Source organism: Xiphophorus hellerii, chromosome 22 (assembly GCF_003331165.1).
Source record: "Xiphophorus hellerii strain 12219 chromosome 22, Xiphophorus_hellerii-4.1, whole genome shotgun sequence".
NCBI lineage: Eukaryota > Metazoa > Chordata > Actinopteri > Cyprinodontiformes > Poeciliidae > Xiphophorus > Xiphophorus hellerii.
In genome coordinates this window covers 12,554,496-12,582,130 of record NC_045693.1, presented here as the reverse complement: position 1 = coordinate 12,582,130, position 27,635 = coordinate 12,554,496, and the positions used below count along the sequence as shown (strand labels likewise).

At 37.4% G+C, this 27,635-nt stretch overlaps 1 protein-coding gene across 4 annotated transcripts in view; it reads left to right on the top strand.

Moving 5' to 3' along the window:
- The window catches only part of LOC116713583 (collagen alpha-1(XIX) chain), a 143,714-nt gene extending 117,804 nt beyond the window's left edge, over positions 1-25,910 (top strand). For 3 of the 4 annotated variants that reach the window (XM_032553782.1, XM_032553781.1, XM_032553780.1), the window contains 11 exons: positions 383-436; positions 1,360-1,404; positions 1,702-1,746; positions 1,833-1,895; positions 2,285-2,320; positions 4,934-4,978; positions 5,612-5,755; positions 8,781-8,847; positions 8,971-9,108; positions 16,350-16,427; positions 21,161-25,910. In XM_032553782.1, coding sequence (XP_032409673.1) covers positions 383-436; positions 1,360-1,404; positions 1,702-1,746; positions 1,833-1,895; positions 2,285-2,320; positions 4,934-4,978; positions 5,612-5,755; positions 8,781-8,847; positions 8,971-9,108; positions 16,350-16,427; positions 21,161-21,261 — 816 coding nt within the window. In that variant the 3' untranslated portion in view covers positions 21,262-25,910. Of the gene's footprint in view, positions 1-382; positions 437-1,359; positions 1,405-1,701; positions 1,747-1,832; positions 1,896-2,284; positions 2,321-4,933; positions 4,979-5,611; positions 5,756-8,780; positions 8,848-8,970; positions 9,109-10,970; positions 13,375-16,349; positions 16,428-21,160 lie in introns of those variants that run through there. The other variant, XM_032553783.1, reaches the window with a different exon arrangement.
- Positions 25,911-27,635: the final 1,725 nt, after the last annotated feature.

Below are 27,635 nucleotides of genomic sequence, written 5' to 3'. Positions count from 1 at the left end.
CTTTTTCACATAGTCAGGGTGGATTGGCTTGCTTTTTTTCCTGAATAAAGTACCTCATTATTGGGAAAATGTTTTTAAACCAGTTTATCGTTGTCTGATATTAAAATTTGTTTGTTGAGCAGAAACATATTTGGCAACTAACTTATTTGCAGTCCTGTGACTTTAGTTTGTATTTTCTTGTTTATGTAGATATAGTACATTATTATGCATTTCAATTTAGGTTTATAATTATGCTTGTTGCCAATGGCACTGCATTTGTGGGATGTGAGGTAAAAATAGCACCATTCTTGGTTGCAAAATAGGTGGAAGCAGTAACTCTTAATCTACTTTATTAGTGACCTGATCAGCTTGACACAGCAGGTGGTGTCTTCTTCTCTCACAGGGGGAACCAGGACCCATGGGCTTACCCGGGCTTGAAGGGCTTCCCGGTGCCAAGGTAGGCAACAGAGCTGTTTCTCTCCCACAAATGAGCTTCCCTTGATTGCAGCACGGTTAAAATTCATTCTCTCTGGAGCATTCTCATTATACAAAGTTATAAAGAGCTTCTTTGTGAAAGGATGTATCCATCTTCTGAAGAGTAAAAATGCTTGGCACTGTGAACATTATAGGTGCTAGTTAAAGTTATGAGCCAGCTTCAGGGAAACTAAATGTTTTTTTTTTGTTTGTTTTTTTTTTTAGAGAAATTCAATTACTTGTGTTTCTGTTTAAATATTGCCTGGAGGAATTTCAGGTCTACATTTCCAGAGAGGATATATTGCAATTTGGAGCCAAAGCGTTAATGAAATGGCTAACAATCTGCACCGTGAATTGCAAACATTAGTGGAGATGCATTTCCTTGAAGATAACGAAACTGGGCTGGACGGAACCAGCATCCAACTTTGTGTGACTGGCAGTGTGTGACTGGATTTTGTGAGACTGGAATATGTCAGTTTCTGTGAGATCAAGGGACATTTTTTTCTTCTAGGAAATACTGTCGGACACATAAGTGTTACCTGTACAAAACAAAATAATAGCAAAGCTTGTTCAAACTTAATTTATGAATCTAAGTGGATTGTTAAGGAGTTTTAGCCTTTTTATCTCCTCCTACATTTGCTTAATTAAACCATGAGTTTCACAATGACATTCACAACACATATAAGTGCAGTGTCTTATAATAAAAACATTTGAACTTTTTCACATTTGACATCTAGTCCCAGGGATCTTTTTTTTAAGTTTGTGCCTGTAAAGTGACAAAATGAGAAAAATAATTCAAAGCTTGTAAAAACCTTTGCAGGGCACTTTACCTACTGTGTACTGTATCTCCTGGATATGACAGGTTTTTACAGTCTGTCATCTCCCTGATTTATGTTGTCTTTTCAGGGTGATATTGGCCTGCCTGGCCCTTCTGGGACATCAGGTCCTCCAGTAAGTAATTTATGTATGTTCTGCTTATTATTATTTCTACTTATTTGTGTCATAATTGTTTTTGACACAAGATCTGTATTCTTTAAGTCCTCTGCTATCATCAGTTCAGCTGTGTTTCCATTAAGAATTAAACAACATGAGTTAGTTAATACTAGTACCTTGGCTAAGGACATTGCAATCATTTGGTATATATAAAGGGATTACAGAGTGGCTATATTATAAATGCAAGGCTGCAGACATGACACTACTGAGGACCTATCAAACAAGACACGTTCCCCTACTGTCTGTGATTGACAGGGGAAACCCGGAACACGTGGAGAGCCAGGGATCCCAGGAGAGCCGGTGAGGAGCAGTCACTAGCTCTCTTTTAACTGTCAATCCCCTTGCTACTTCAGACTGACACACCGACTGTCTCTGTTCTTGGACAGGGTGAGAGGGGGCCCATCGGAGAGACTGGATTCCCTGGACCCGAGGGACCTCAAGGTGTTCCTGTAAGGATGCAAATCTTTTCATTAGAGAACCCTACAGCAATGTCCACACACCTTTGCACTTGTAGATTCATTCACGACTCCAGCTTTTGTGCTCACAGGGGCCAACGTGATTCAAGGACAATATGGATGAAATATGTATGTTATCTACCACTCGTCCTGTAGATGATTATATTTCCACATTCCTCTATGTAATTACCATCAGAGATAGTTTCTGTAATATTCCCTGTAAGTGCACAATGGAACAGTGTTCACTCAGCAATCAGGATCATTATCCCTCGGTTGAGATATCTCATTAACTGTGGAGATTACTAGGAGTGCAACAGCGCTGATCCAATCGAAGGTGGGAGCTGATACAAAATGTCTTTGTTTGTGTTGCGGTTCCTGAGCAGGGGAGGCCTGGAAAAGATGGAACTCCTGGATACAAGGTGAGTAGTTTCAAATCCCCTTATAGAAAGTGCTTTACATCAGCCGGGCTACAGAGAGATGGCACAGCAGATTTTTATCCCCCCCTCCGGCAACAGTGTGCTGACTGCATTAAAGCGATTTGCATATTTGAGATTTTAGCGATAGAAACTAAATGGAATCCTGCAGGTTTAAGGCTTTGTTGACTTTTATTCTTCTTATCCTAATTATATAGTTAAGGCTTTCAGACAATGATAAAATGTCTGTAATGGAGGGCGTTAGACACTTCAAATTAATGATGTGTTTTGTTTTTGTTTTTTTTTGCTTGCTGAACCTGGCTTGAACTGAGACAAATCCAGCAGAAAAAAGTCTGCTTTTGGATTGCTGATCAAATTTATTATGCACCATTTACCTCATGAAAACTAAGAATGGTCCTGGAGGATGCAGAAAGGATCCGCTTGAATGGCCGTCCCACACACATTATATGATCCAACACCAAAACTTGACTGATTGTGGTTATTACTGTTTTACCCAGATATACAAGATGTTTTCCACCTTACACCTAAATGGTAGACCCAACGCTTTATTGTTTGTTCATTTTTATTATTTAATATTCCCCCACTATAATCTCTCCGTTCCACTGAGGCCATCTACATAGAGGCTCTCATTCTCGTGGAACAACAGTGCCATCTAGTTGGTGGCTCTTCTCATCTGCATAGATTGCTTGCTCACTCCTTTGAGCTTTAATATAATGCTCAGGGAAGCACATTTCAGTGGGCAAGATGATAGATTTAAGCTTCCCATCAGGCAGTGGGGAATACAGCATGCTGCAGATTAAAGCAGGCAAGGGAGAATGGCATCACAAAGCGGTGCCCGCTTTAAAACCACATCATGCCAGATTGTCTTTTGCGTGCCTCCTGTAATCCAGCGGGAAATTGATACAAAGATGCTCCCCGAGGTAATGCTGTGAGCAAAGTAAAAGGAAGCAATGAGGAGTGACAGGGAGGGGACCGGATGACTCAAGATGTTGTGACATGAAGCTGGAGACAGGTATTTTCCTTGCGGCTCATCCATACAGTAAAGACAGCTGGTGGGAAAGCAGGCCTTTGTCAAACAAAACCGGAGTGATGCAGAGGAGCCGTGACATTGCAGAAGGTGAAGCACTATAATGGGAAATATTATACAAGCAGTAGAACCTGAGCAGAGTCTAAAGCAGTCAATGCACAGTCATCTGATAAGAGTGTACCTGGAGTTTGTTTAAAAATAACAGTAGGAATTTTTGTAAAGATTCACTGATCGCTGAGATTTTGTTGCCAATTTCTATTCACCGATTGTGTAGCCAATTACAATTTCACTTTAAGAATAAATTTACATCTCAAGGTTCACCCCACCATGGCTCTGCCAAGCTGCAAATAAATTCTAGATATTGCCACCAGGTGATACAATGTAGAAGTCTCAGTATTACGTTAAATTAGGCTCAGTTGTATTCCGTGGAGAAGCATTCAAAGTTTGGTGTAAAACTTACCTTCTTAATGGAAGGTGCAGTATTAATGAGGACTTTCTGTAATATTTTGAATACGTGACATTAAAGGTTTACAGTGTCATGGAGGGTCATTTACCATACAAAATCTGTGACTTTGTTGGAGCTAAGGTGATGTCATAAATTTACCACATCAATATGTTGAATGGTGGTTCCCATGGAAACTCACAAAATTTGGTGTGGATCTGTGTGAAACATTCCAGGAGTCGCAGTTGATTCAAATTACAATGTAATCCTAATGAGCTTTTTTGGGGTTGACAAAAATTATTCATATTTAGCTTAGTGCAAATCAAAACGTACACGTTTGATGTACAAACTTGTCACACCAACATAATGTAGCCAACAGTGTCTGTTCAGCGTATGATTTAACAAGAACTTAATCTCTGTCATCAAAGACAGCTTGAAATGTGTATAAGTCTGACTTTAAAGCAAGTCACTTCTTGTTCTAAGTGGGTGGAGCACAAGTGATGTCAGGAAATGAGCATGTGAATGTTTTGATGGCTTTTCTGTGATGACACACGTCATTTTAGATACAACTCCAACCTTATGTGTAGAAGTCATTATTTCTTTGTCTTTTATGGTGAAAAGACTGATTTTGAAGTTTGGCCACACCCTCATGCTTTGATGTAGCAGAAAGCTTTTGATAACATTTGATGTCCAATGCCTAAAGGCTATACTGAACCTTTCTCTAAAAGGAAAGCTCTATGATGAGTTTGATCAGATATGTGTTTAAAAGAGAGAAAGTAAAGGTTTTAGTTAAAAATGGCTGATTTCTTTTGAGATTAGACCATGGCTCCAATATTGGTGATGTTGGCATTAACATGTTGGGAGTCAAATATAATATAGGAAGCATAATGTTTCAAAGTAAAACATTATAACTTGCTTATGATGGTCGAGGTTGTGTAAAACATATAAAATCACCAAATTCCTGTCACCTGCCAGTTTTACTGTGCATCTCTAATGTTGGAGGCTTTTATAATATGTATTGCTTCCTATTACTAGAAAGGAGTATATGTCTATTACAGTCATTATTTTAAGGATCTTATTTTTTTGCTACAGTCTTAAAGTTTGTTTTGCATTTTTTTTTTTTTCAAAGGGCTCCACAGGTACATCAGGTGACAGAGGGTCCAAAGGTGAACGTGTAAGTAGCATCATTCTCTTCTCCGGAGTAGAATCCGGTTTATGTCTCTAACAACAATGCAAAGAACATGTGCATGAAATGGTAATGAAAGGATGGCAATCAAAATTACAAGGAATGTTCATTTCAGCAAATATTACGAATCCCCACAAGCACATAAACACTAGAAAAAAATGGCATTTAATGCTCATTGTGGTTTTCTATTGTGTTTGCCAAGTTTTGTCACAGTTCTGCAATAATTTTACTTAACTTTTTTACTTAATTAATTTTTTTTTTTTAATGTAGCTAATTGAGAAGGAAAAAAAGTAGACTTTTAACTTTTTAGCTGCTAAGGCAGGACAGGTAAATGCAAAGGCAAATAAAACCCAAATGAATGCTGAACAATCAGTCGGCTACAATCAGCCAATTTTTCATAAATTAAATGCAATCAAACTAGGAAGTAGTAGGATTTTGGTGAATTAAATATACCAACAGCAGGCCTTTTTAGGTGGGTGGGGGGATTGGAATAAGCTGTTCCAACCTAAAAAAAAGAACTACAAGTAAGTCTCGACCAGAAAAAACCTGTGTGTCACATACACATGTGGAATTTGCACAGACAGCAAGCTTAAAAACAGCAGAGCTTTCTTTTTAACGTAGGGTGATCCGGGCATTCCCGGAGAAAGAGGCGTTCAAGGTGAAAGGGGTCGCATGGGTGACCTTGGCATGGTTGGACCGATGGGGCCGCCGGGTGAAAAAGGAGATCCTGGCCCCCCTGGACAGCTGGGGAGCGTAAAACTTCTGGTAAGTAGCAAATTTGCAAATTCTTCCGCATTAAAGTTCTTTCTTCTCGTATAGTTTAAATCATCTGACAGGATGTGGCAGTTTGTGTAACTAGCTTAGTTCTTCCAGCCTGGATGGAAAGCAATGTATCTACAGTTTTTTGCATGAAACATCAAACAAAGCTGAGCGAGGGAGCTCGTTGTTCGTTCTCTGCTCAGCGCTTCCCACTCCCGATCATCTAGGCGTAACAGAAGGTCAAAGCAGGAGAGAGTCGGAAACAGAGGAAAAGACAGAGATATGTGGGCGTGCCAAGAGCTCTGCAGAGCGGGGAAAACACCTCCATCTGTCACAGACATTTTTACGCTCACTAGTTATATAACATTCACAGTGATGAAAAGCCGTTTTGAATGCAACAATACAACATTGGAGCCTGTTGTGTGTTATTGTTATGAATGCTGCCCTGGAAAGCAGTGCAGTTGAGAACAGTTGACCCGACTGACATAAACTTGAGACTGAAAGTTCCTTGAGTGGAACAACATGTACTGTATGCAGAGAAGTAAAGCTGTTTTACCGCAGCGGAAAAACTTCACAGTCAAAGATGTTATTAATGAATGGATTATTAGAAATTATCTGTAAACTTGAGCATTTGGCTGTATTTTGCATCCATTCATTCGTCTGAAATATTTTCTGAATTTAGTTCAAAGACAGTAGGGGGCAAGAGGGGGTTTGGCCGCAGAGCTGTCAGACTGGCTTCTGAGGAGCTTTGGCAGCATTCTTTTTTTTTTTTTAAATCAACTAGGGGAAAATGTGTTTATGTTTTTGGACAAAACAGCTCGTTTTTGTTAAAGAGATGTGCCAGAGCATTCATAGTGTTAGCACTCACTTTGCCTCCATTGCCTCTGTGTGCCCTACAGAGCAGCTGTAGCTTTAACACAGCTTGAACCGCAGAAAGGAGGATAGCCAAAATGTTTTGGAGACACTGTTGAGATATTGACAAGCTAAATAAAGTAAACAAAAACAAAATACTGGAGCACTTTTTTATTGTAGGTGACTTAAAAAGAGCCCGATGCACTCAGAGACATGTCTAGATTTTTATTTTTCCTTCTTGGGGGGGGGGACGAAGCAGGGGCACAGATGGTAGAAGGGTGACACACTGAAATTGCAATTTTATCAAAACTCCCTGTAGTCTTAGATCGTAATGAACAGCATGCCAAGATATTAAGTTAAAAAGATGGTGGGGGAGAACTATTTTGTATCCTTCCATAAATTGGTCCTCAGTCTGAAAGTTTCAATTTGAAATGCTAATCTATTTGCGCCACAAACAGTCTAACTGACTGCTCTATTGGGGGTTGCTGGGGCTGGGTGAACAATCAGATTTAAAGGGTAGCTCTCTCTTCACCATGACAGATCAGTGCAGCCCTTATATCATTGCAGACACCACACCAATTTGCTTATTGATCCCCCACTCTATTTTTTCCTTTCTCCCTGAACAAGACCCCAAGATGAAGTACAGACAAAGCACAACCTAATGACCCCTTACTATTGGGAACATAAATGGAAACAGTGTTTCCTCACCTGGATGGTGGTCGTTGGGGCCCCCTGCTGGAGCCACACCTAGGGGTAGGGCATGCTGGGGAGAACCAGGTACCCCTGGAGCCCCGCTGGGCAGAACCCGAGATGTAAACCTGGGTCCTCCTTCCCATGGGTCCATCATAAGTGATGAGCTCATAGACAAAGGGGTCAGGTGCTATGTGGACCTTGGCAGACTGATCCTCAGCAACAGAATCCAGCTCTTAGGACCCGAAGTGGACAGGCTTTCTGATTTTAAGATAAACTGTTTGCCCAAAAGGTGCAGCTTATTCCCCATTTTATTTCCCTTGGAAATTGGATCTCACATACGGGAATCACATAACACCCAACTTTAGCAGGACTTAGCTGCAAATCGAATACCAGTAAAGCTCATTAATTGTTATGGTCAGAGACCAGGCTATCTATGATGTATTGATTTCCATATTATGAATCCAGACCCTAAATAAACATCTTCGCACATGAAGATAGTAAAGTACAATGTGTTGAACTGGTTCAGTAGTAGAGAGATCACTAGAAAAGCAAATGCATAATTTTGTCCTGCAATTCTCATTATGTTGTATTTGTAGGGCAGCCCTATCCTTTCCCATTTTCAAAAAAAGTGAGGAAACCCTGGAACATACATTAGGTAATCAAAAAAATCACTAAGAATTATGCAAAAGAGGAAGCCTGTCACAAAAACACTCAGAAGAGACACGTCTCAGGCATTTGCCACTGCAGATTTTGAGAACAATGATCAAATTAACGTGTATTTTTTTGCTTATCTCAATTTGCACAGTCGGAAGTAAGCCCTGAACAGAGCAAGATTTACATATTGCATTCTTACAGGGAATAAACTCTTCTTCCAATCTGATTACTGCTGACTATCCTACCTTGAAGTCCATACTCTTAGGCGGTCGTAACTTTGCTATTCTTTTACAAGTGGCTTATAGACTTTCTGACTGTGAAAATATTTCTGGATATTATATTTATATTATGCATCTTCATAATAACTCGCTATATTTTAGAGGCACACAGAGCTAACACAATTCCTTTGTGGCACAGGGTGCATCACTGCAGAGCTGAACATAAAGTAATACCACTTTAGAGAGTTATAGTATCAAATTTAATATTCCTTCCTGAATATGTTTTATTTCCTGCTGAGTTCTGATCTTGAGCTGAGATTGGAAGAGGGTCTTAAAGAAAGATTTTTAAAGGTTTTACCATCCTCTGTTGTTCTTTCTTTTGACAATTTTTGGTTTCAATAATATCTGTTGGCGGACTTTGTTGAGCATAAATACATGAGGAGTATCCGTTTAATTGTTATGCCATGATAACTTTAATCTTCGCTGTATGTTCTCTGCCTCCATTTGCCTCGGAATGAAGGTTTAGCTTGTGTTGTCTCTTAATTGGATTTTCCGTCTTTCTTGCCCAAGTTAAAATGCTTCAGTAAGTGATCTTTTATTCTCCCTTCACACAGGATGATCCCAGCTTTACAGAAGAACTCAAAATCTTTATCCAAAGTGAAGTAATGAGGATTTTTGAAGGTAAAAATAGTCTGACATTTAATTTAGTTGATGTGTTCTTGTTCACTCTAACACCCCCTCTTTTTGTCATTCTCCAAGTTTTTACTCATACATCCTTTTTGAAAATATTTTCCTGCCCTGCAGAGAAAGTGTCTGGCACCGCCACGCAACAAAAGACACCTGCCGGCATCTTAGCTTCACCTTTCCAAGGTCCTCCAGGACCCCCGGGCAAGGATGGATTCTCAGGTCCACCAGGAGAGCCTGGGCCACCTGGACCTCAAGGTAGTAGCTTAACACTCTGAGTTTAAAGGCTTGACTTAACCACCAACTCAAAAAAAATAAAAAATAACCATAAATGGCTTGGATTACCTGTTGGTGTTTTAATATACTAATACTGACCCATCAAGTGCCTTGAACTTTTCCACATTTTGCCATTTTACAGTCACCAAAACTTAGTGCATTTCTCTTGTCTTTTTTGTGATAAATCAGCATAAACTAGTGAATAATTATGTGCTAGAAGAAACATAAAAATTAGAGCGAAAGGTAATAATTCACAGTTTCATGTTTTAAAAAAAAAAAAAATCTGAAAAGGTTTGCATAAGGTTGTATCCTTACCCCACGACTCTAATTTTTGGAAAAATCTCATGCTATCAATTGTCTTCACAGTTTTCCTATTTCATAACTAGCGTCCGCTTGTGTTCAACTTAATTTTAATATAAACGTGACGGTTTTGTAAACTCCTAGAGAACAGCATAATGAAGACTAGGGAACACACCAGAAAGGTCCAAGAGTACGCTGTGAACAAGTTTAAGATTAGGATTTGAAGCAAAGTCTACTGAGACACACGGCCATCCAGTCCAGACCTGGAGAGCGACAGCTTAGATGTGTCTCTGCTCCAACATGTCTGAATCACTTGGCTGTCTTCCCTCATCAGCATGTTATTCAACTCTGCAGATGCCTGGTAGTGAAACATTTTTTTGATTCAGGCGTGCTGGAGAAGGCAACCATGTAAAAGTTTCATGTAAAAGTAGCTTTCAAGAACTGGACCTAAACTGACAGACTGGGTGGAGATCAATAATCAAAGATGCAGCGAAGAGCCCCATTGTAACTCAGAAGGAGCTGCACAGTTCCACGGCTCAGAGCGAAGGAACTTTTGACAGGAAAGCTATTAGTCATGCACTTCACAAACGTGGGCTTTATGAAAGCGTTCCAAGAAGAAAGCCATTGCTAAAAGAAAACTATAAGAAGTCAAGTTTACAGTTTGCCAGAAGTCATGTAGCGTACATAGCAAAACCGTAAAAAGAAAATATTCAAGTCTAAAACAGTTTGCTATGAGGATGTTTCTTGTTCAGCACAGATAGTGAATCTAGTTATAGATGAATGGAAGACAGCTGGACCTAAATACAAGGCAATCCTGGAACAAAAACCTGTTAGAGGTCACAAAAGAAACTTGAGACCAGAGTGAAGGTTTATCTTCCAGCAAGATCAAAGCATATTCAGGTGTTAAAATTTCTTAAAGACTACACCTAAGTCCATCCAGGGGTTTGTGGCAAGACTTCAGAATTGTTTTTCAGACATTTTCTTCATCCAGTCTGATTTAATTTATTTGAGCAATTTTGTGAGGAAGAAAGAGAAATATCTTCTAGTTTTCTATTAACAGATAACTAATATAACTGCATAATTGTGAAATGAAAGGGAATTATATTGGGTTTTCCAAATGTTTAGAAGTGAAAATTTGAAAATGTAGAATGCATTTTTATTTGCCACTTACAATAAATATTTATCTATACATTTAATCCCAATAAAGTAAACAGAAGCTTGTCTTTGTAGCATGACAAAATGTGAGAACATTTAGGAAAATTAATACTTTGTATATATCTGCACCAGAGCTTTAAAAATGAATGAATAAATAAAATGAAACTTTGAGCAGGCAACTGTACTCTGCACTGTTGCCCAGACTGCGCTTGAAAGATGGAGGAGTTACCGTTGTAAAAATGCACTGTTTTCCATCTCATGTAGGCTACTCACTTATGCATGTTTTTGTTATGAGAAGAGCTGATCTGAACTGCTGTAGGTTGCTTGGAATGGGGTCAGGCTGACAGTTCTACTCTGTATGGATTCATGAGTATTTTTCTTTTGCATAGACCCATATATCAATGCAGACTGAGGGGCTGGGAGCAGAGGAAAGGCCAGGAGTGTGGTGCACTGCAGCTCTCTGGGAAATATGAAGACAAACGAAGAATTGGCTGTGAATAAGAGAAAATGTTATCAGTGTGGACAGAAAAGAGCTCAATTATTGATACCTCACTCAAGGAGAGAAAGCTTCTGAAATACAAAAGGAGCGTAGTCGAGTTGGAAGGTGGACATTCATTATAGGACTAATCCTGACTCTCTGACTGCTCACACAACACTAATGGTTTGCTGGTCAGGCTTTGTACCTCCAACATGCTTAGATTTATTTTGTGTCCTCAGCAGAACTTCGGTAAAGCTTTGAAAGAGAAGGAGTGCTTCATGTGTTGGTGCACATCAAAGCACTGCTGCATTGGCCTTTCTCTTTAAACTTTTGTATCTACCTCACATTGTTCAAGACCATACATATATTTTAACTCAAAGCTATAACGTCTAATGCTCATTTCATTCATGAATAAAGTACAGCTGCAACCAGATGTTTACAAACACATAAAAATAGGCACATTTTTTCCCTAAATGATTATTCCATTTACAGATAGTGAAAACATGAGATTTGAGATTAGAATAAAACATTAGACTAATTAAAAAAACATTTTTAATTCAGAAATGTGGGCTTAGTGGAAAGGGTGTGTAATACTTGCTTAAAGGTTGTTGTTTTCAAAAGATAATTTTAATCTGAAAAGGACCTTATAAAATATTGATTGAATATAACTACATTTTTCAAAGCACAACAGTCAGTTCAGAAGCCTAAGATCAGCACTGCGTAATGTCGTACTTCCATACTTCACAGCTACAATAATTTCCTCAGGCTTGAACCGATGGTCATTACGGAGGAACACTTCAAATTTAATTTTGTCACAACATAGAACAGGTCTTAGAAAAAGAATGTCTTTCTCCCTGTCTGAATTTGCAAACTGTAGCCTGCATTTTTATGTTGTTTTCAAATTAATGTCTTTGCTAAATGGCCTTTCAGCCCATGCTGACACAGGATTTGTTTCTTTGTGGATTACCTGCTTCAGCTAGCACCTTAACAAGCTCTTTTGCTTTTGTTGATATGCACATGTCAATTGAAAACACAGTCATATGTGGGACACAGAACCCATTTCCTTCCTGAACATTATGATGGCTTGGAAGTCCCACGGTGTTTAAACTTGCATAATTATTTGATAATAATTCAGGTTCACAACTACTTTTATTTATATCTTTGATGATTTCTTTAGATTTCCCAATGTTTCCACACAAAAAGCAGTGTGGTTGAGGCAAAGAAAGTGATAGTAATAAAAAAAAAATTTGTTAGTCCTAATTGAACTAAAACAGGAAACATTTGGACTGATTTATTTCAATGAGAAAAAGGCGGTGTGTGTATTTTTTATAAAGTGCATGTAAATATCTGGTTTCCACTGTAGTTAATGTAAGCAACTACTCAACTCTAAATATTTGCTACAGGCATTACACGTCTTGGATTTTGTTTGCTTGTTTGTGTTTTTTATGCTTTTAAAGTGTGTTTTATAGGCCATTTAAAGTGCAGCTTTGCAATAAATATTTATTGAAAATAAAGAGAAAAGTTATTTCCCTTGATGCATCAAGAATTCAACAACTTCTTAATTTTTTTTTTTTTTCTTTGTTGACTTGTGACTCCACTCAGCTGGTGAGGCAGTTTGGGGTAATATTTCCTCATTATTTCTCGTCATCCTCCGCTGGAGACCATGCTCCTCTGGAATATCCAATTTGACTTCTTCCCTATTGTGGCAAAATGAATTGTTTATGGAGAAAAATAACCCTGTTGAAATCATTGTCTTTCTTTTATTTTTTTCTTGTTTGTGGTTTGATTGCACAGGCGAGGAGGTCTCCAGCTGTTAGAGCATGTGCCCTTGAGGACACATGCTAAAAAGCAGTTATTCTTTTACTGTACTCTTGTTTTTGTAAGCTGGTGATTTTCTATAATTTTATTCATTTTTCTTTTACTTTTTACTACCAAAAAAATCTCTAGTGTCATTGTATAATTAATTAACTCTTTATTTAGTTTCTTTTGTTGTTGCTTTTATTTAAATTTTGTAATTTAGTCCTTGTATTTTTATTTATACCTACTGAAAAAAAGTGTTTGTTTTTTTTTATTTGCAGTTTCAGTCAGTACATTCTGTTTTGGAGTTGCTCTGATTTTTCTTGTGCAGGATGGATGAAAATCTGAGTGTTTTTGATAGAGAAACTCCTTATGGATAGGTGTGTGTTGTACATTTTTAGCGCATGCTGTTAGCATGAATTCATGGGTGTTGCTGTCAATAATGTTTTTGATTGGGTGTACACATGGAGGTGTACAGCTGCAGTCTTATCAATCAACAATGAAACAGTATTATATGACAATATCTCTATTTTTTGTACTTTGTCCATTAGTGGTCCTGGAAACAATTTGTTTTCAACCAAGCCCAGTGTGACATTTTCAATTTCATCAGGGTGCACCAATCCAACGTGGCACCCAAGCTTATTGCTTTGTGTGCTATTCAGTAAATTTTTTTCATTTTGCTTAAGGTACAGTGCACTTTTCTCCATGGAACGTCTCCTCCCTGAATGAATGCCCCCGGCCCTGTGAGTGTTAAAAGAACTCTCATTATTGCAGGGATGTGTGGCTAGCCCCACTTTCTTTGAGATTCCGTTTTGGAGCATTCATGAGCCTTTTCTTCTGAGATTTTCTCTGACATGTAAGCGTTGAAGCGTTTCCCCTTTGGGCCAGGCAGTGAGATGCTTGATACTCCTGTCAGTGTTTCTGACGCACTCCATGCAACTGCTGGTCGTGAGACTCCATTACTTTAAGTGCCTCATGGGGAAATATTGTTGTGGCCCCTTGCCTTTTTACTTGGTATGCTGCTGTTCTTGGCTGTGAAGACTTACCCACTTTGCATGCAGAGAAAAGCTTTTAAAGGATGATTGTGTGTTTTTTGCTATAAACAAAAACATTTCCTGGTCTGCCTTTTTAATGTTTTTTTTGCTTTGTTTTGTTTTTTTTACCTTTTTCTTAACACGCTTGTGGAAGTGCACTGGTCTGAAATTTGGTCAATTTTCAAACCTCATAGTAATCCAATTATTATTTATGTTTAAGAACAATATCTAAGCGTTCAAAATATTTTTCTCTAGCTTTCCTGGAGTGCATTTTTATGTATATTCAAAGCATAGACAACATCTGTGTGAGTCAGAAAGGAACTGCTGTAACACATGGTTTTATTATTAGAGCGCTATGATAAAGTATTTTTTCCCTTAGAGATTTCTTTTAGTTTTGCATTTTGTTTCAGGTAATTGCATGAGATGATCAAACAAATTTTAACACCAGAAAAAAAACACCTGAGTAAATAGAAAAAGTCATTTTTCAAAGGATAATTTAATTTATTAAAGGCAGAGAGCTTGTCAAGTCAAGTCTGCCTGCACTATCACTGGCAGCAAGAACTGCCAAAAAGCTTTTTTATTAAAGCTGCTGTAGGTAACTTTTATAAAAATATATTTTTTTGGATATTTGTTAAAACTGTCACTATGTCATGACAGCATAATATGAGACAAATAACCTATGAAAAAAAAAATCAAGCTCCTCTGTGTTATTCCCTCTGTCATCTACATGAATACACTGCTTCTGGTCACTAACCAATCAGAGCCAGGAGGAGGGTCTTAGCACTGTCTATCAGGCTCATGTATGCACTGCTCACTGTCTCCCCATTGCTCTCTGTTACGCTACATATCCTTGCCCACAGTCGTACCTGTTGTAAATGCACGCGGGCTAATAAGCATGGCTACCAATGATGCTAAGAAACTGTTTTCCTGTACCGGTAAGTTGTTTCTAAGCTATTAGCACAGCTGCAGCATATACGCAAACATGACTGACAGCGCCAAGACCTTCTTCCTAGTTCTGATTTTTTGTTTCTGACCAGGAGCAGTATATGTATTGCTGCAGATGGCAATTGGAGCACTGGTAGGAAGTTTGATTTTTTTTCCCCCCATATTTTCTGTCTCATGTTATTCTGTCACAACACATTGACAGTTTTAACAAATACGTAAAAAACACACAGATTGGCAAAAGTTACATACTGCATTCACTAATTGTAAAAAGATTGGAGTTTTGAGCCATGCATATAACTACCAAAATGACCACAGTCACCAGGCAAAAGATAGATCAAGCTGAAAATCATCTGAATCCAGCAACCATCCACTTTCTCTGTGCATCTCTACATATTTAGCATGTGTTTGTGAATAATTAATTTTTTTAACAAATATTTTCAGTGTCCTCTACAGTTATTACCACTCTTTTTAAAGATGTAAAAATATCTTTAAGTGGATAGCTACAGATATTCTTTCAATATCATAGTCATCTTTTATTGAAGGAGCATAATCAAAGTAGAAAATATTACAGTTTCCTTGTTTTTCCTCCCTCACCATACTTGGTGGCAGGATAAACTTGGAGTTAATCATTTCATTTTTGTCATTGCATTGACTCTGGCCAACTACATTTATTTTATAGAAATTGTTAGGGATGCCTAAAACTGTGCCGAACCTAAAACAACGTTTTTTTGTTGTTTTCTTTTTTATCAACATGGAATTTTTTGCTTCTGAATAAATTATTGTGTAAATGTTGGGTTTTTCTGATGTCTTTAGTGTGAGATAATGCTTATATATTAAAAGATGGGGTGATTTTATTGCTTCTTAAACATCTTCACTACTGTTTCCAATAAAAGTGGATAGTGCTGTAAAGTCATGGAAAAGAGATAAACACAATTTAGATGATCAACAGGGATTTTTCTAATAACAGTTTTTGTGTGTGTATTTTTGGTTTGCTTGCTTTTTATTCGCCCACCTGTTTCCAAAATCAGAGCACCTGCAGTGACCCACATATTTGATGGCTAGTTGAAATAATCCTCTTTACTCTCCTCTGAAGTCTTGAAAGACATGTTCTTGTGATCCTGTCATTGTCCATGACGCCCTTCAAGGAACTAACCTGCAGATGAATTGTTTGAGGATTTCTGTTTTGACAATATGTCAGCACATCTTTTATTATTTAAAGATGTAACACTGAGAAAGGGGGTTCGCGGCTGTCAGTATCTACAGACTAAAGCTGTGTCCCTCAGACAAACACAGGGCTCAACAGATGTCTGACATTTTTGTCCTGCTAGCAGTATTTAAGATGATACAATGTCTTGGTTCCTTGCCAGATGAAAAGGTTGCACAATGTGTTGCCATGTTGACTCTTTAACATGCTGTGGCATTTGTTCTAATTTTTCTAACTGTACTGCGTACTCTATATAAATGATAGTTTTTTTAGTATTTATTCGGGTTATTGTATATCTGTGTGTCCTCAGGATACCGGGGTCAGAAAGGAGAACGAGGACAGCTTGGTCTGGGGTTACCAGGAGATCCAGGACCGACTGGGCCACCAGGTGAGAAAGAAACATAGAAGGCCTTTTAATTTGAATGCTGATTGTATTGACAAACCTGACCTCTTCCCCTTCCTTGCCCACCACTAACGCCCCACTTATTGTGTAAAACTTTCACAACTGTTGGCAACTCTCAACAGTTTTTGTGAAAAACAACCGTAACTGTGGCAAATAAGGACAAGGACCTATAGCAAAGTTGCGCCCACTCACATTGAGCTGGACGATAAGTATGGCAAAAACACTCCTCGATTTTTAAGGTATAATGGCCATAAGGGTCATATATGAATGATGCTTCGGGCACTGAGGATCTCATTGCAACCTCTCTGAAATACCACTATATTTTCAATAAATATTTCTTGCCATTTGCCAGAAAACTAAAATGTATTGTTTCTCAAAAGGGTAATGAACCAAGTTATATATGGCCACAAAATAATCAAGGATCCATCTCCCTTAATGAAGTGAAATGTTACAGAAGAAGATTAAGCATTGTACTATTGGCAAACAAGCCAATTCAAAGTAATAAGAACAGGGGTGCCAGTAATTGTGGAAAAAAAAGTAATCTGATCATTTTGCCTCACTACAGAAATTTGCTGAAATTAAAGGGTTTGTGACATTATGGTACTGCAATTTTTTTTTAATTACCTATATATATATATATATATATATATTTACATTTTCTAATAAATTGGCATGCTTACTATATTAAATTGGTTTAACATAATATTAATCATTTGGTTAAATATAGATTTGGCAAGTGCAACATAAGAGTTTGTTTTTTGCAATCAGAATATTTTTCATTAATCCTTAAAAGACAAGTGAACATGGTGTTCTTGATACTGGCATTAATAATTTAAGTTACTTAAACAAGACAGGCCATTATCTGTAATGTCGATTAATTTTGAATTTTGAATTGAAAATTAAAAGCAGTCATAGACACAGGCTATAGACATAGCCAAACTATCACCAATCATTCTAAAAACTAATAAATAAAATTGTAAGATTTACAATTTTCCTCTGTCAGAGTTTGAATTTTGCTCTGACAGCTATGTTATGGTCATTTAAACACTCGCTTAAAGTAAAATATGTAGAGAAAAATGTAAGAGCACTTTTCTGAGCTGCCACTTTTAGGTCAGATTGACCAGACATTGCACTGACAGCTATTTCTCTTCCACATTCGCTTTTTTTTAAAAAAATCAGTTTTCTTACATAGTTGCTGAAAGGAAGAAAATGCATTAGACTTGTGTCAAGCTAACACCTTCACAGCTTTTTAAGCCATCATTTGTTATCTTCATCTTGGTGGCAAAAATGCAGCCCCCTGACTGCATTCTATTTGTTAAAGCCTCATGCTGCTTTAACAAAAAAATAAAAAAGAAATACCCCCCAGAGAAGAGAAATTTCTGCAGTAATGGAAAATGGCATCTGTTCTGAAAACTAAAATCCTATCGTGCCATCTTCCTGAACAAAAAGACCAAGCCATGATGTTGGCATATCCCCCTGCCGGTTTGAGAAGTGGGATTACTTCACTTACTTCAAGCCTGTGACAGCAGGAGTTTATCATTGAACTTGAAGTCACTCATGCAATCTGTGCATAATGTATGTGCGGGGGCAAAGGAAAGTTGGCTGTAGCTCCGCTGGAGAGGATAAATCACAGCTGTTGAAAGAAATCATCTCTAGAGGTGCTCAGTTATGGGAAGCACCTGCGGCATAACTGGTGGGGGTTAGACTTAAGCCGTAGTTGTGTCTTGGAAAAAAATCAGAAAGTTCTTCAAACTGACTGATATGAATGCAGGTCCACAGACTTCTGTTTTCTTTTTTTTTTTCCCCTCCATACCTTCAGATTTACAAGTTTCCTGTAGACTCCTGTAGACAGGAGAAGGTTTTTTTTCTTTCAGCCAAAATTTCTTCCACCTTGCCATCTTGATCAAAGATATCCGGTATCCTTGGCATCTACTCAGAGCTGGTTTCCCTTGGAGTCTAAAGGCTGGGATCCGCTCCATGCTGGAGATTCACCCAGCTGTTGTATCAGTTCAAATGCTGAGAACTAAAAATTCTCATGTTGGGCTGCAATGTCTGTGCTCTGAAAGTGGTATAGATTAACACAGGAGCAAAGACAACCCCAATGCATTAAACTGAAAATAATTAAGTTAGCATGACCACATGTTCTATCTGTAGTCTTTGTCCTTATGTCCACAAGTGAAACATTTGTCTGGAGTTGCTAATTAGTAGTTTTAACCCTGCTGCCCAAGTGCAGAGATTTAGCAAACACTTTTCTCTTACAGTCTGTGTTAACAGTTACCAAATCGTTTTGCTTGTGTGAGCGGTTAAGCAGTAGATGGCTGTGGCAGTGATGGAAGGGGCAAGCTGTGTTATCACACTGAAGTAAAGGCCAAGCAGGTCTCTTTGTTCAAAGTGAGCAGGCCTTTGTTGAGCTGTCTCTGCTCTGAGTGATGTAATGGACAGTCCTTTGGGAGAACTGAAGCAAAGGAGGTCTCTTTTTTTTTTTTTTAGGCTTATCGAGATCTGTTTAAAAGACAGTGTTAACTCTGGCCACTGTATCTGATGACCAGAATATAAACAGTGCGAAAAAAGACCATAAATGAAAAGTCACAGGAACTGTGGCTTTAACAAGCTGTTTGGTAGGTGAGATGAGATAGTAATGTCCCAGATGCCATAATCGCCTCAACATATTAGAGAGCAGAGAAATATTAGTTCTCCTTTTCATTCTCATTAGTGCAGCTAAAGAATTCATTAATTGTAATTGAGATATCCTTTGGGTATGAATACATTTCGAACACAGATGGTGTGAACATTTCCAAAGTCACTTCGGAACATAATGATCCGTGACTTAATTTCCAAACAAACCAGTGAAACTTTTTTTACTTTGTAAATAAAAGAATTATGACAAATTACAGGACTTAAAAGCAAACAGCCCAACTAGGCACGTGTCAATATATTCTTGAGTAAAATAGTATTGTTTTCAGAATACTGTATTTCGATTTTTACGCAAGTATGCATGACATCTAATTGCTCCAATCCAATTGCTTGTATTAAAAACAGAAAATCAAAAGATACTTGTACTGATGCTAAGATAATATAGCAAACTGATCACTATAAGTGATGTTCTAATCACTTTCTTTCCCTCTAAATCAATTTGAGTCATTTAAAATAATAAAATAAATAAAAAATAAAGTAAATACCAACTCACAGTCTGACACTGTATTATGATTAATGAAAGCAATGGTTTGTTTATGCTTGAAAATTCTGAAGATTTAAAATACCACACTACATTTATTCAGTTTTGCTGCATCATAAATGCTGCCGCCGTCCGAATGTCCTCCTAGCCTTCCTTCCTTTGCTCCTTTCTATGTTTGTTTATTTTCATTGGTCCTTCCTTCCCTCCTTTCTTTCTCATTTGTTATCTTGTTTATTCTATCCATTTTCCTCAGTTTGTTTCTTTCTTCAGAACTTCTTTGTTGGTTCCTCTTCCTTCATTTCATCATTCTGTCCTTCATTTGTTCTTTTGTTTGCTTGTTGTTTCCTCTCTTACGTCCTTCTTTGCTTCCATCCTCCATTTCTTCCTTCTTTCTTCTGGTCCTGTCTTTACATTGTTTCTTCCTTACAGCCTTCATTCCTTTCAACTGTCCCCTTTTCCTTCTCCTCTTTCTTTCTGTCTATGGTTTTTCAGAGGTTTTAAGATCATCAAAAATTATTATTGTCCTTTTTGTGATTATTAGTCAGTCTGATATCACTGCATTTCAAAAGTGAACAAATAAATTATGTCCCTATAATTTTAATTTGATTTCATAGCATCTTGTTCTGCTCACGTAAAACCATGATTCTGATATTTCATGACTTTAAGATGTACAAGTTGCTTCATCTTGATCATCAAAGGCCCCTGACCTAATGTTGTTCACATCTCACTTTATGCATTAAAACAGCTTGGAACTAGTCAAACTTTAGAAAGGGCTTCGATGACCCATGTTTCTTTTTTCTTCAATGAATGTATGTTTTGCATACATTTTTGCTTTATGTGAGAGTCTAAGCCACGTATCAGGCAAGGTGTCTCAATGTTGTTGATATTTTATGAATATTAACAATACTCAAGTGTTTGAAAATTATAAAGTCATAGCCCCTCTTCTGATCAAACCCAAGTCAAATCAAGCAACAGCAAGATTTTGATGCATACCAGGGGATGTTTTAAACCGTACATTAGTTTTTACTCACTGATTTATGGACCTTCCCATCATTTACCCTAATTTCCCTGAGTAAAAGTGTGGATAGCACACAAAAACTGGCTCTAGTCCAGGAAACCTCGTACTCCTAAGTTTGACAGTTCATGAGCATGAGGCAGTGTGATAACATCAGACTTGTCTGAGGAGTTTGGAGGCTAAGTCAGTTCTTCTGCTTCTTCTTTCCTTCTTAAGAATCTCCTGATCTGCTTTTGTGGGGGTAATTTGAGGCCATGTCTGTCAAGTGCCAGTAAAATGTCTTTATGGCTTTGTGCCCTCTCCTGCCCTACTAAATCCTTAGAAATGCTCTGCTTGCAGCTTGCATGCAGAGCATTTCTAAGCAGAACATTGTACTTCTGATTACTTGCTACATATAATTAGATAATTACTGTTTGTATGAAGGAAATCATGACTTTCCCACCCTTCAGATTAGCTGTCAATGGAAAGCTCTTCCTAGCGCTGATAAGGTGTAGCCTATTTCAGTAATTAACAACATTCTCTCTCAAGGGCCACCTGGGATCCCTTCACAAGGCCCCCCTGGCTCTCCTGGGCCTCGTGGACCCCCAGGGATTTGTGACCCGAATGACTGCTTTCTTCCTACCTTGTAAGCAGAGAGCAGGAGTGTAAAATGGTATGGTGCGCTCCGAGGACGGTTGTCATCCATGATCTTCAAGCTGCAGCCACAGAGCAAAAAAAAATGCTCTGTCTCGCTGACCTCGCTGTGTCTGACAGCTTCTACAGTTCTGCTGTATCAAACGGACTCAAAACTGACCTCTTTTGTTCACTTCACAATAACATTTGGGTACTGTGGGGGGTTGTTTTCCTAGGTGTGCTGTTGTGTTTTGTTTTGAATGCAGCTGAAAACCTTTTGCAGTGCTGTACTTTGAAGTATTTTTCTTGTCTTTCCAACTCTTACTGTGATGCAATGCATTCCTTATCGACTGAAGTTGTCTTTCAAGACCTAGAGATAACTGTTTTGTCAGGTTCAGCCCCGGCTGAATAACCTTAATAATTATTTGTTTGCCTCTTTAACTGGCCTGTTGATGCACTCTTCTATTCTTACTCGGTTAAACTGGCTGTAGGTAAGTCTCATTTTTAGCTGTTTGTTTATGTGAGAGAGAGAGAAAGAGAGAGAGAAAGATCAACTGAGTGAATGTACTTATTTTTCAGCAAATGTAAGTAAAATTACTTCCTCTGTAACTTCATCAGCCAGTTTGTCTGATATGGAAATTATTTATTTTAAGTGTGCTCCTTAAGAATGTATTTAAAAGATGGTACTAGTCAGCTAGAAATGTAGCATGTAAAACATGTCATTTTGTTTAGTAATTAAGTTATAAAGACATGAGGTAGTACAAGTTTTAGTTGCTGATAAGTTTCAATGTTTCTGTTTCTTTGAATTGATGAGGTGTTTGTGTTTTTTTAAGAATCTGTGGTAAAACTATAGCTGAAGACGTCTTCCCATTTTCTGTAAGTTGCGTGTCATTACTGAGCAATTATTAAGTTGACAAAGCATTTTTTTTAAACCCACAGACACCTGGCCGGTATTATTTTCAATACAAGCAAAGAATTAAGGGCAGATTTATTTCATTACATTAAACTATATTTGGGATTTGTTTATGAATTTGGTTTTGTTAGAGATACTTCTCATTATCTGAGAAAGGAAGATGTAATATTTCCAATAAAAATGTATAAATCCTAAGAGTGGTTGAGGCTAGTAGCTAGACCCTGCAAAAAGTTAGATTTTTCAAATGGTTTCCAAAATGTAAATGCTCTTTGAGATATATCTCTCGATATGTATATATCGAGAGATATATTGACTGGTTGCACAGATTTTTGAAAACAGTAACACAGAAACCGTTGCACATTTTCATACTGCTAAAAGCTGCAACAGCAGCCAAAACAAGTCATTTTTCTTTCTTCTTCCCACATATTTCTCCCTTTGCCCCGACTTAATCAGTAAATGCAAGATGTGGACTGAAAAAGTTTTGACTGTGAGAAAAAGTTTCAAAACACTCAAATAAAATGTAAGCTAGAACAACTTTGGGGAAAAAGCGTCTTTAGTCCAGAATGTCAACATTCTCTCCACCTGCTGGCCCAGCATAGGCATCACAATGTTTTTCATTGGAGACAACAGGAAAAACACCAGTTTCCAAAATATCCAGAGTAGTTTCCTTGACAACACAGCTAAATATGTTTCCATTCATGGGATACAATGCTAGATTAGCAAATAATAGATGTTTCCATTTTCACAAGCAAGAAATTTGTCGTGATTTTTACAGCCAAAAAACTTTCATGTTTCTACACAAATGTTAATGAAGTGACATCAGACTTATGTAGCATCTTCCAACCCTTTCAAAGACATTTGACAATGAAATCAGTCATTTTCATTCATGGCAAGCTACTGGATTGTAGCAACAGCAGTCCTGGGGCAGTCCGACAGAAGCTATCGGCCTTCTGACAAGACAGGTGAAGTGTCTTGCCCAAGGACACAAAGACAGAGGCAGGTGAAGCGGGAATCAAACCGACTCCTAACACTGTCACCCCAAACAACATAACAATGCAAAAGTTGGCCATTGTATCGTTGCAACTGATTTTGAGTCTGCCATTTTGTTTTCCAAAGAATTGAGAGACCTGGAAAGGAACCTAGTCTCACCAATGCTGTTGCACAAATCACAGCGCGACACGCTATCCAAATCCTCAATCCACTCTTGGCAGACTGATGAGTCACAGCTAATCAAGTGAATGAATACAGCTTGCAGTTAATCATTATAACTTTGAAATACAAAAACTGAATTTGTTTAAATAAGAGGGCAACGAATTTAATATTAAGTTCCCATAGTTTGTTCAGTTCAAGGTGTTTTAATTTGCAGAAATCTCATCATACTAGCAGTTAGCCTTCAACCACTCGAAGGTACCCTTGATTTTTTTTTTACAAACACCGAGATGGCCTCTTTCAAATCAGCCTCTACGATCCCTTTAAAAGCAGATTCTTCCGCAAAAAAAGAATGTACTTTGAAATGTCTATTTTCAATTAATATAGCTCCTCATTTACTCTGTACTTTGTTTTTAACTGTAAATATCTTTCATGTGCTTTATTTTTACTTTTTTCTTCTAAGTCTAACTCTTCTAGTCTTGAAAAGGGACCTGACAATATAACTTTAAAAGCTGGCTGTCACTGTAACGACACTTCAAGGTTATCACTTGTCAATCATACATTGCTGCAACTGTACAAGAATGTGTTGCATCTGAGATTATTATTCACATACGCCGTTTACATAGTGTCACGAATGATGATTCCTCTGGTTTGAGTGTGAATTATTTAACTTCATCACTACAAAGGAAATCGGACTACCACACCACAGCTAACGGACGGTTGTTTTCGGTTTGGAGGAGACATTTTACTCGTGAATGTACTTGAAATGTCTAAGCTGCTTCATACTCTACATCCAGGTTTTCCAGTTACTAACCAGCACTGTGTGTCGCCATAAATTGTCTGGCTTTTGATTGCCTTGAGGCTGCTGTTTTGCTTTATTTATTTATTTTAAGTTTTCTTTCTGAATTTTAGTTTAATGCTTTCCCCTGGTTTTTTTTGTTGTTGTTGTTTGTTCATTAGTTTTTTATTTGTTTGTTTGTTTTTATGGTTTGAGATGATTGTACCCAAACAGACCACTCTAATTTCTAGAAACTCCTTTGATCATCTGCAAACACTTTCTTCCTCTGATCCCTTGATTTGAATTTACATCCCATTAGCAAAGATTTAAGTTGCTAACTTGCTTATTTTACTTAAATTCTGTTAGTCAATACATAACATATTAAACAGCAAAGTGGTAACTGGACCGTGTTGAATGTATATGATTAATATTAAGCTTTCATTTTCAGTTATTTTTAATAAGGGGTTTGACTGAAAAGCTTTATTTTTTTTATTTGGTTTCAATTAAATGTTAAAAAGGATGGTGTTCTTTTTCGTGTTTTTATTTTATATGAGATCCTTTTGATTCATTTTTTCTGCCTTTGCTTTTACTTGTCTGAAGTCTTTGACGTTACGTTTTTCTTTTCCAATCACACATAACTCAAATGCTGCGGAACAATTATTTTTTCATGATGCCAGCTTGGTTTGATCAGTGCAAGGGAGTCTAATTTTAGACATAAAGCGTGCAGCTGATTTTATTTGTGAGTAAAAGGAGCCCCCTGCTGGACGTGTTTGGATTTTCATCCACCTTTTAATCTACAAGGGAAAACCATCTTTGGGTTTAGGGGCACTTGAATTCCCCTTCCTTCTACCTAATCTTGTCCTTTCATCTTTGTAATTTTCATATTTAGTTTATGGGCTTCCACCAGAGACAATTATGCTGATCTTGATGAGATTCAAATGAGACAGCACCAGCAGATTAATGTCATCTAAACTTTTTTTCTGCAGTGTACTGCTGAGAGCAACTCCCACTGCCTATTGAATTTAGCATGAATTGTTATTAATATGCTCCACTTTGCTACTTCCATTTATCCAAACAGTGTGATAAGAAGGGAGGACGTTAATGTCACAGCTCACTTCGCTACAAATTCAAGCTATTATCCATCACACCAACTTAAGCTCAATTTATTCTAAGTGGAAATTGTCTGATGGAGGCAAAATCAAAGGAGCAGCTTCCTTTGAGAATGTATCTAAACAAAAGCTTGCTAAATAATGTAAAATTCACTCAAGACAATGAACCTCAGATGTCCCCATCTTTCATCATTGCTTGTGTTTAACTGTAATGTAAGGTGATCCTGTTGCCATGTGTAATCTAATCTTGTAAGCAAGCTTGTAATGAGGGAAAATATGGATCAGCCTCGCAGCGAGGACCCTCAAGCGCCTACCTGCTGCTCTCACTGAAACGTATCTTTACTCTCGCAAAAGTTTGTGTCATGCTGTGTGACTTTAACGTTTGTTTTTCTTTGGGGGAGGGGGGTTTGAAAGTTTTTGTTCAGTTGAATAACTACCTCATTCTTGGTTTATCGCATGTCTACGTGATCAGGAAAAAAAAAAAGCTGAAATATTGCCTTGGAAAAATGGGAAAACCCTCATGTGTTTATGCAAGAAACAGTTGTTGGATTTATGTCGATGTCAGTGTGAGTTCACTGACTAACAAAAAAAACAAAAAAACAGTAACTGTGGTTACCAGGTATCAGAGGTTGTATTTTACTCTTTGCAGAATCTTTTATTTACGTCTATTAATGCCATCTGCCTTTCTGTGTGCAATAAATGTTCTCAAGTGCTTTATATTTTGTGCTGGGTTTTATTTTAGTAGTTCCTTCAAAAAGTCTATCTTATTTACACCTTTATGTGGCCTTTATGTGTTTGAGACTCTTAAGTATTTCTTATCTGTGGTTTCCTTGAGGCATAAACAGAACAAAAACAAAGCTTGAATGCTTTAAAATGTGTCTGAAATATTAGTTACGTAATATTTATTAGGCCTTAGTAGAGACTTGGTTGTTGTTGTATCAGAATTATTTAGACTCTTTTGCAGTATTTGAATTAAAATAAAGACATTTAGATAGACAAACTCATTTTAACACTGTTCATTTTCACATCTATGATCCAAAACTTCTACATACTGCATAAGATTAAGTGTAATTTCTGAAATTTGTGAGAAACATTCATGACTCATTATCTTCTTGTGTTTCAAATCAGATAAGTAATTTTTAAACACTTTTTCCTCACAGAGACTCACAAAACATATCCATGAAAAACAGGTAAACACTACCATAAATCAATATTGATATACCATCTGTAAAGGCATCTTCAACAGTTCCACCACACTAATTGTAGAATAGGTTGTTTTCTTTATTTAAAAAATAGTGTTGCTGCATTTGTAGATGTCCTGAGACAATGTTGTTTAAAGTGAAGCAGAATTTACATCTGATATTCAAATGCTATCAGAAGTTTTTTGAATGACAGATTTTCACCATTCACCATTGTAGTGTATTACAGGAAGACTTGCAACAAAGTGCTTTTAAATCAACCATATGGTGCCAGTTTGTTAAGTCTCAAAGATAGTGTGCTCAGACAGTTTTTTTCTGGCTTACATCTCCCAGTTGTTATAGCAATTTAGGTCAATGTTTTATGAATTCAAACTGTAGTTTCACGTTTGCTATTACTTCTTTTGTCATTTGTGGCCATTGTTTTATTGCAGCAATTCCTGAGTTTGTTGTTCTAAATGCAACATTATCACACTTACTTTTTGTTTTTAGCTACAGCTACATTCTGGGCTGCCTTGTATATTCATGTTTTCTACATATTTCTCATTCATGTAAATAAATAATATTATTACAGGCCTGGACACAACTGAAAAGAATAAGTTGTAAAACTTATGATCCATGCTCTTTAAGATGGGTTTTCTGTTCCACATGTTTAAATCTGTCCATTATATGAAGTGAACTGAAAGCCATAAAGCCACAAAACAATAAAATTTTAATATCACTGAAGAATGGGAAAACATCTAGCTATATAACCTACAGCTGTAGGTGAAGGTTGTTGTCAACACACCCACACCCCCACACACAGTCTTACACAAATGAGATAAATGACTATAGACGCATACTCATTCAGTTTAAAGTGAAGCACCAATCAACCTTACTTGCATGATTTTGAACTGTTGCAAGAAATCAAAACACAATGCATATAAAGCTGAGCTATTATTTATGAACTCACCATGCCAGTCCTAAAACCGGACACAGAGGTGTGTGTGGTGTTACAAGGTGTAAGGTCTGTGTTGTGTTATGTTGGAGATGGTGAGAAATAAAACCCACTTTGAGTGAAACAATGCACAGATTTGTTTGCCTTTAAAAGAAACGATTGCTGATGACACATTTTTAATTACCTCAGAACTATTTTATTTAAATTTTATTTGTATTATTCATTTTAAATGCATTTTGAGATACTTCTGAAAATATAAAGATTATCAGTGTACCAAATAAATAAAAAAAAAAAAACGTAATATTTATT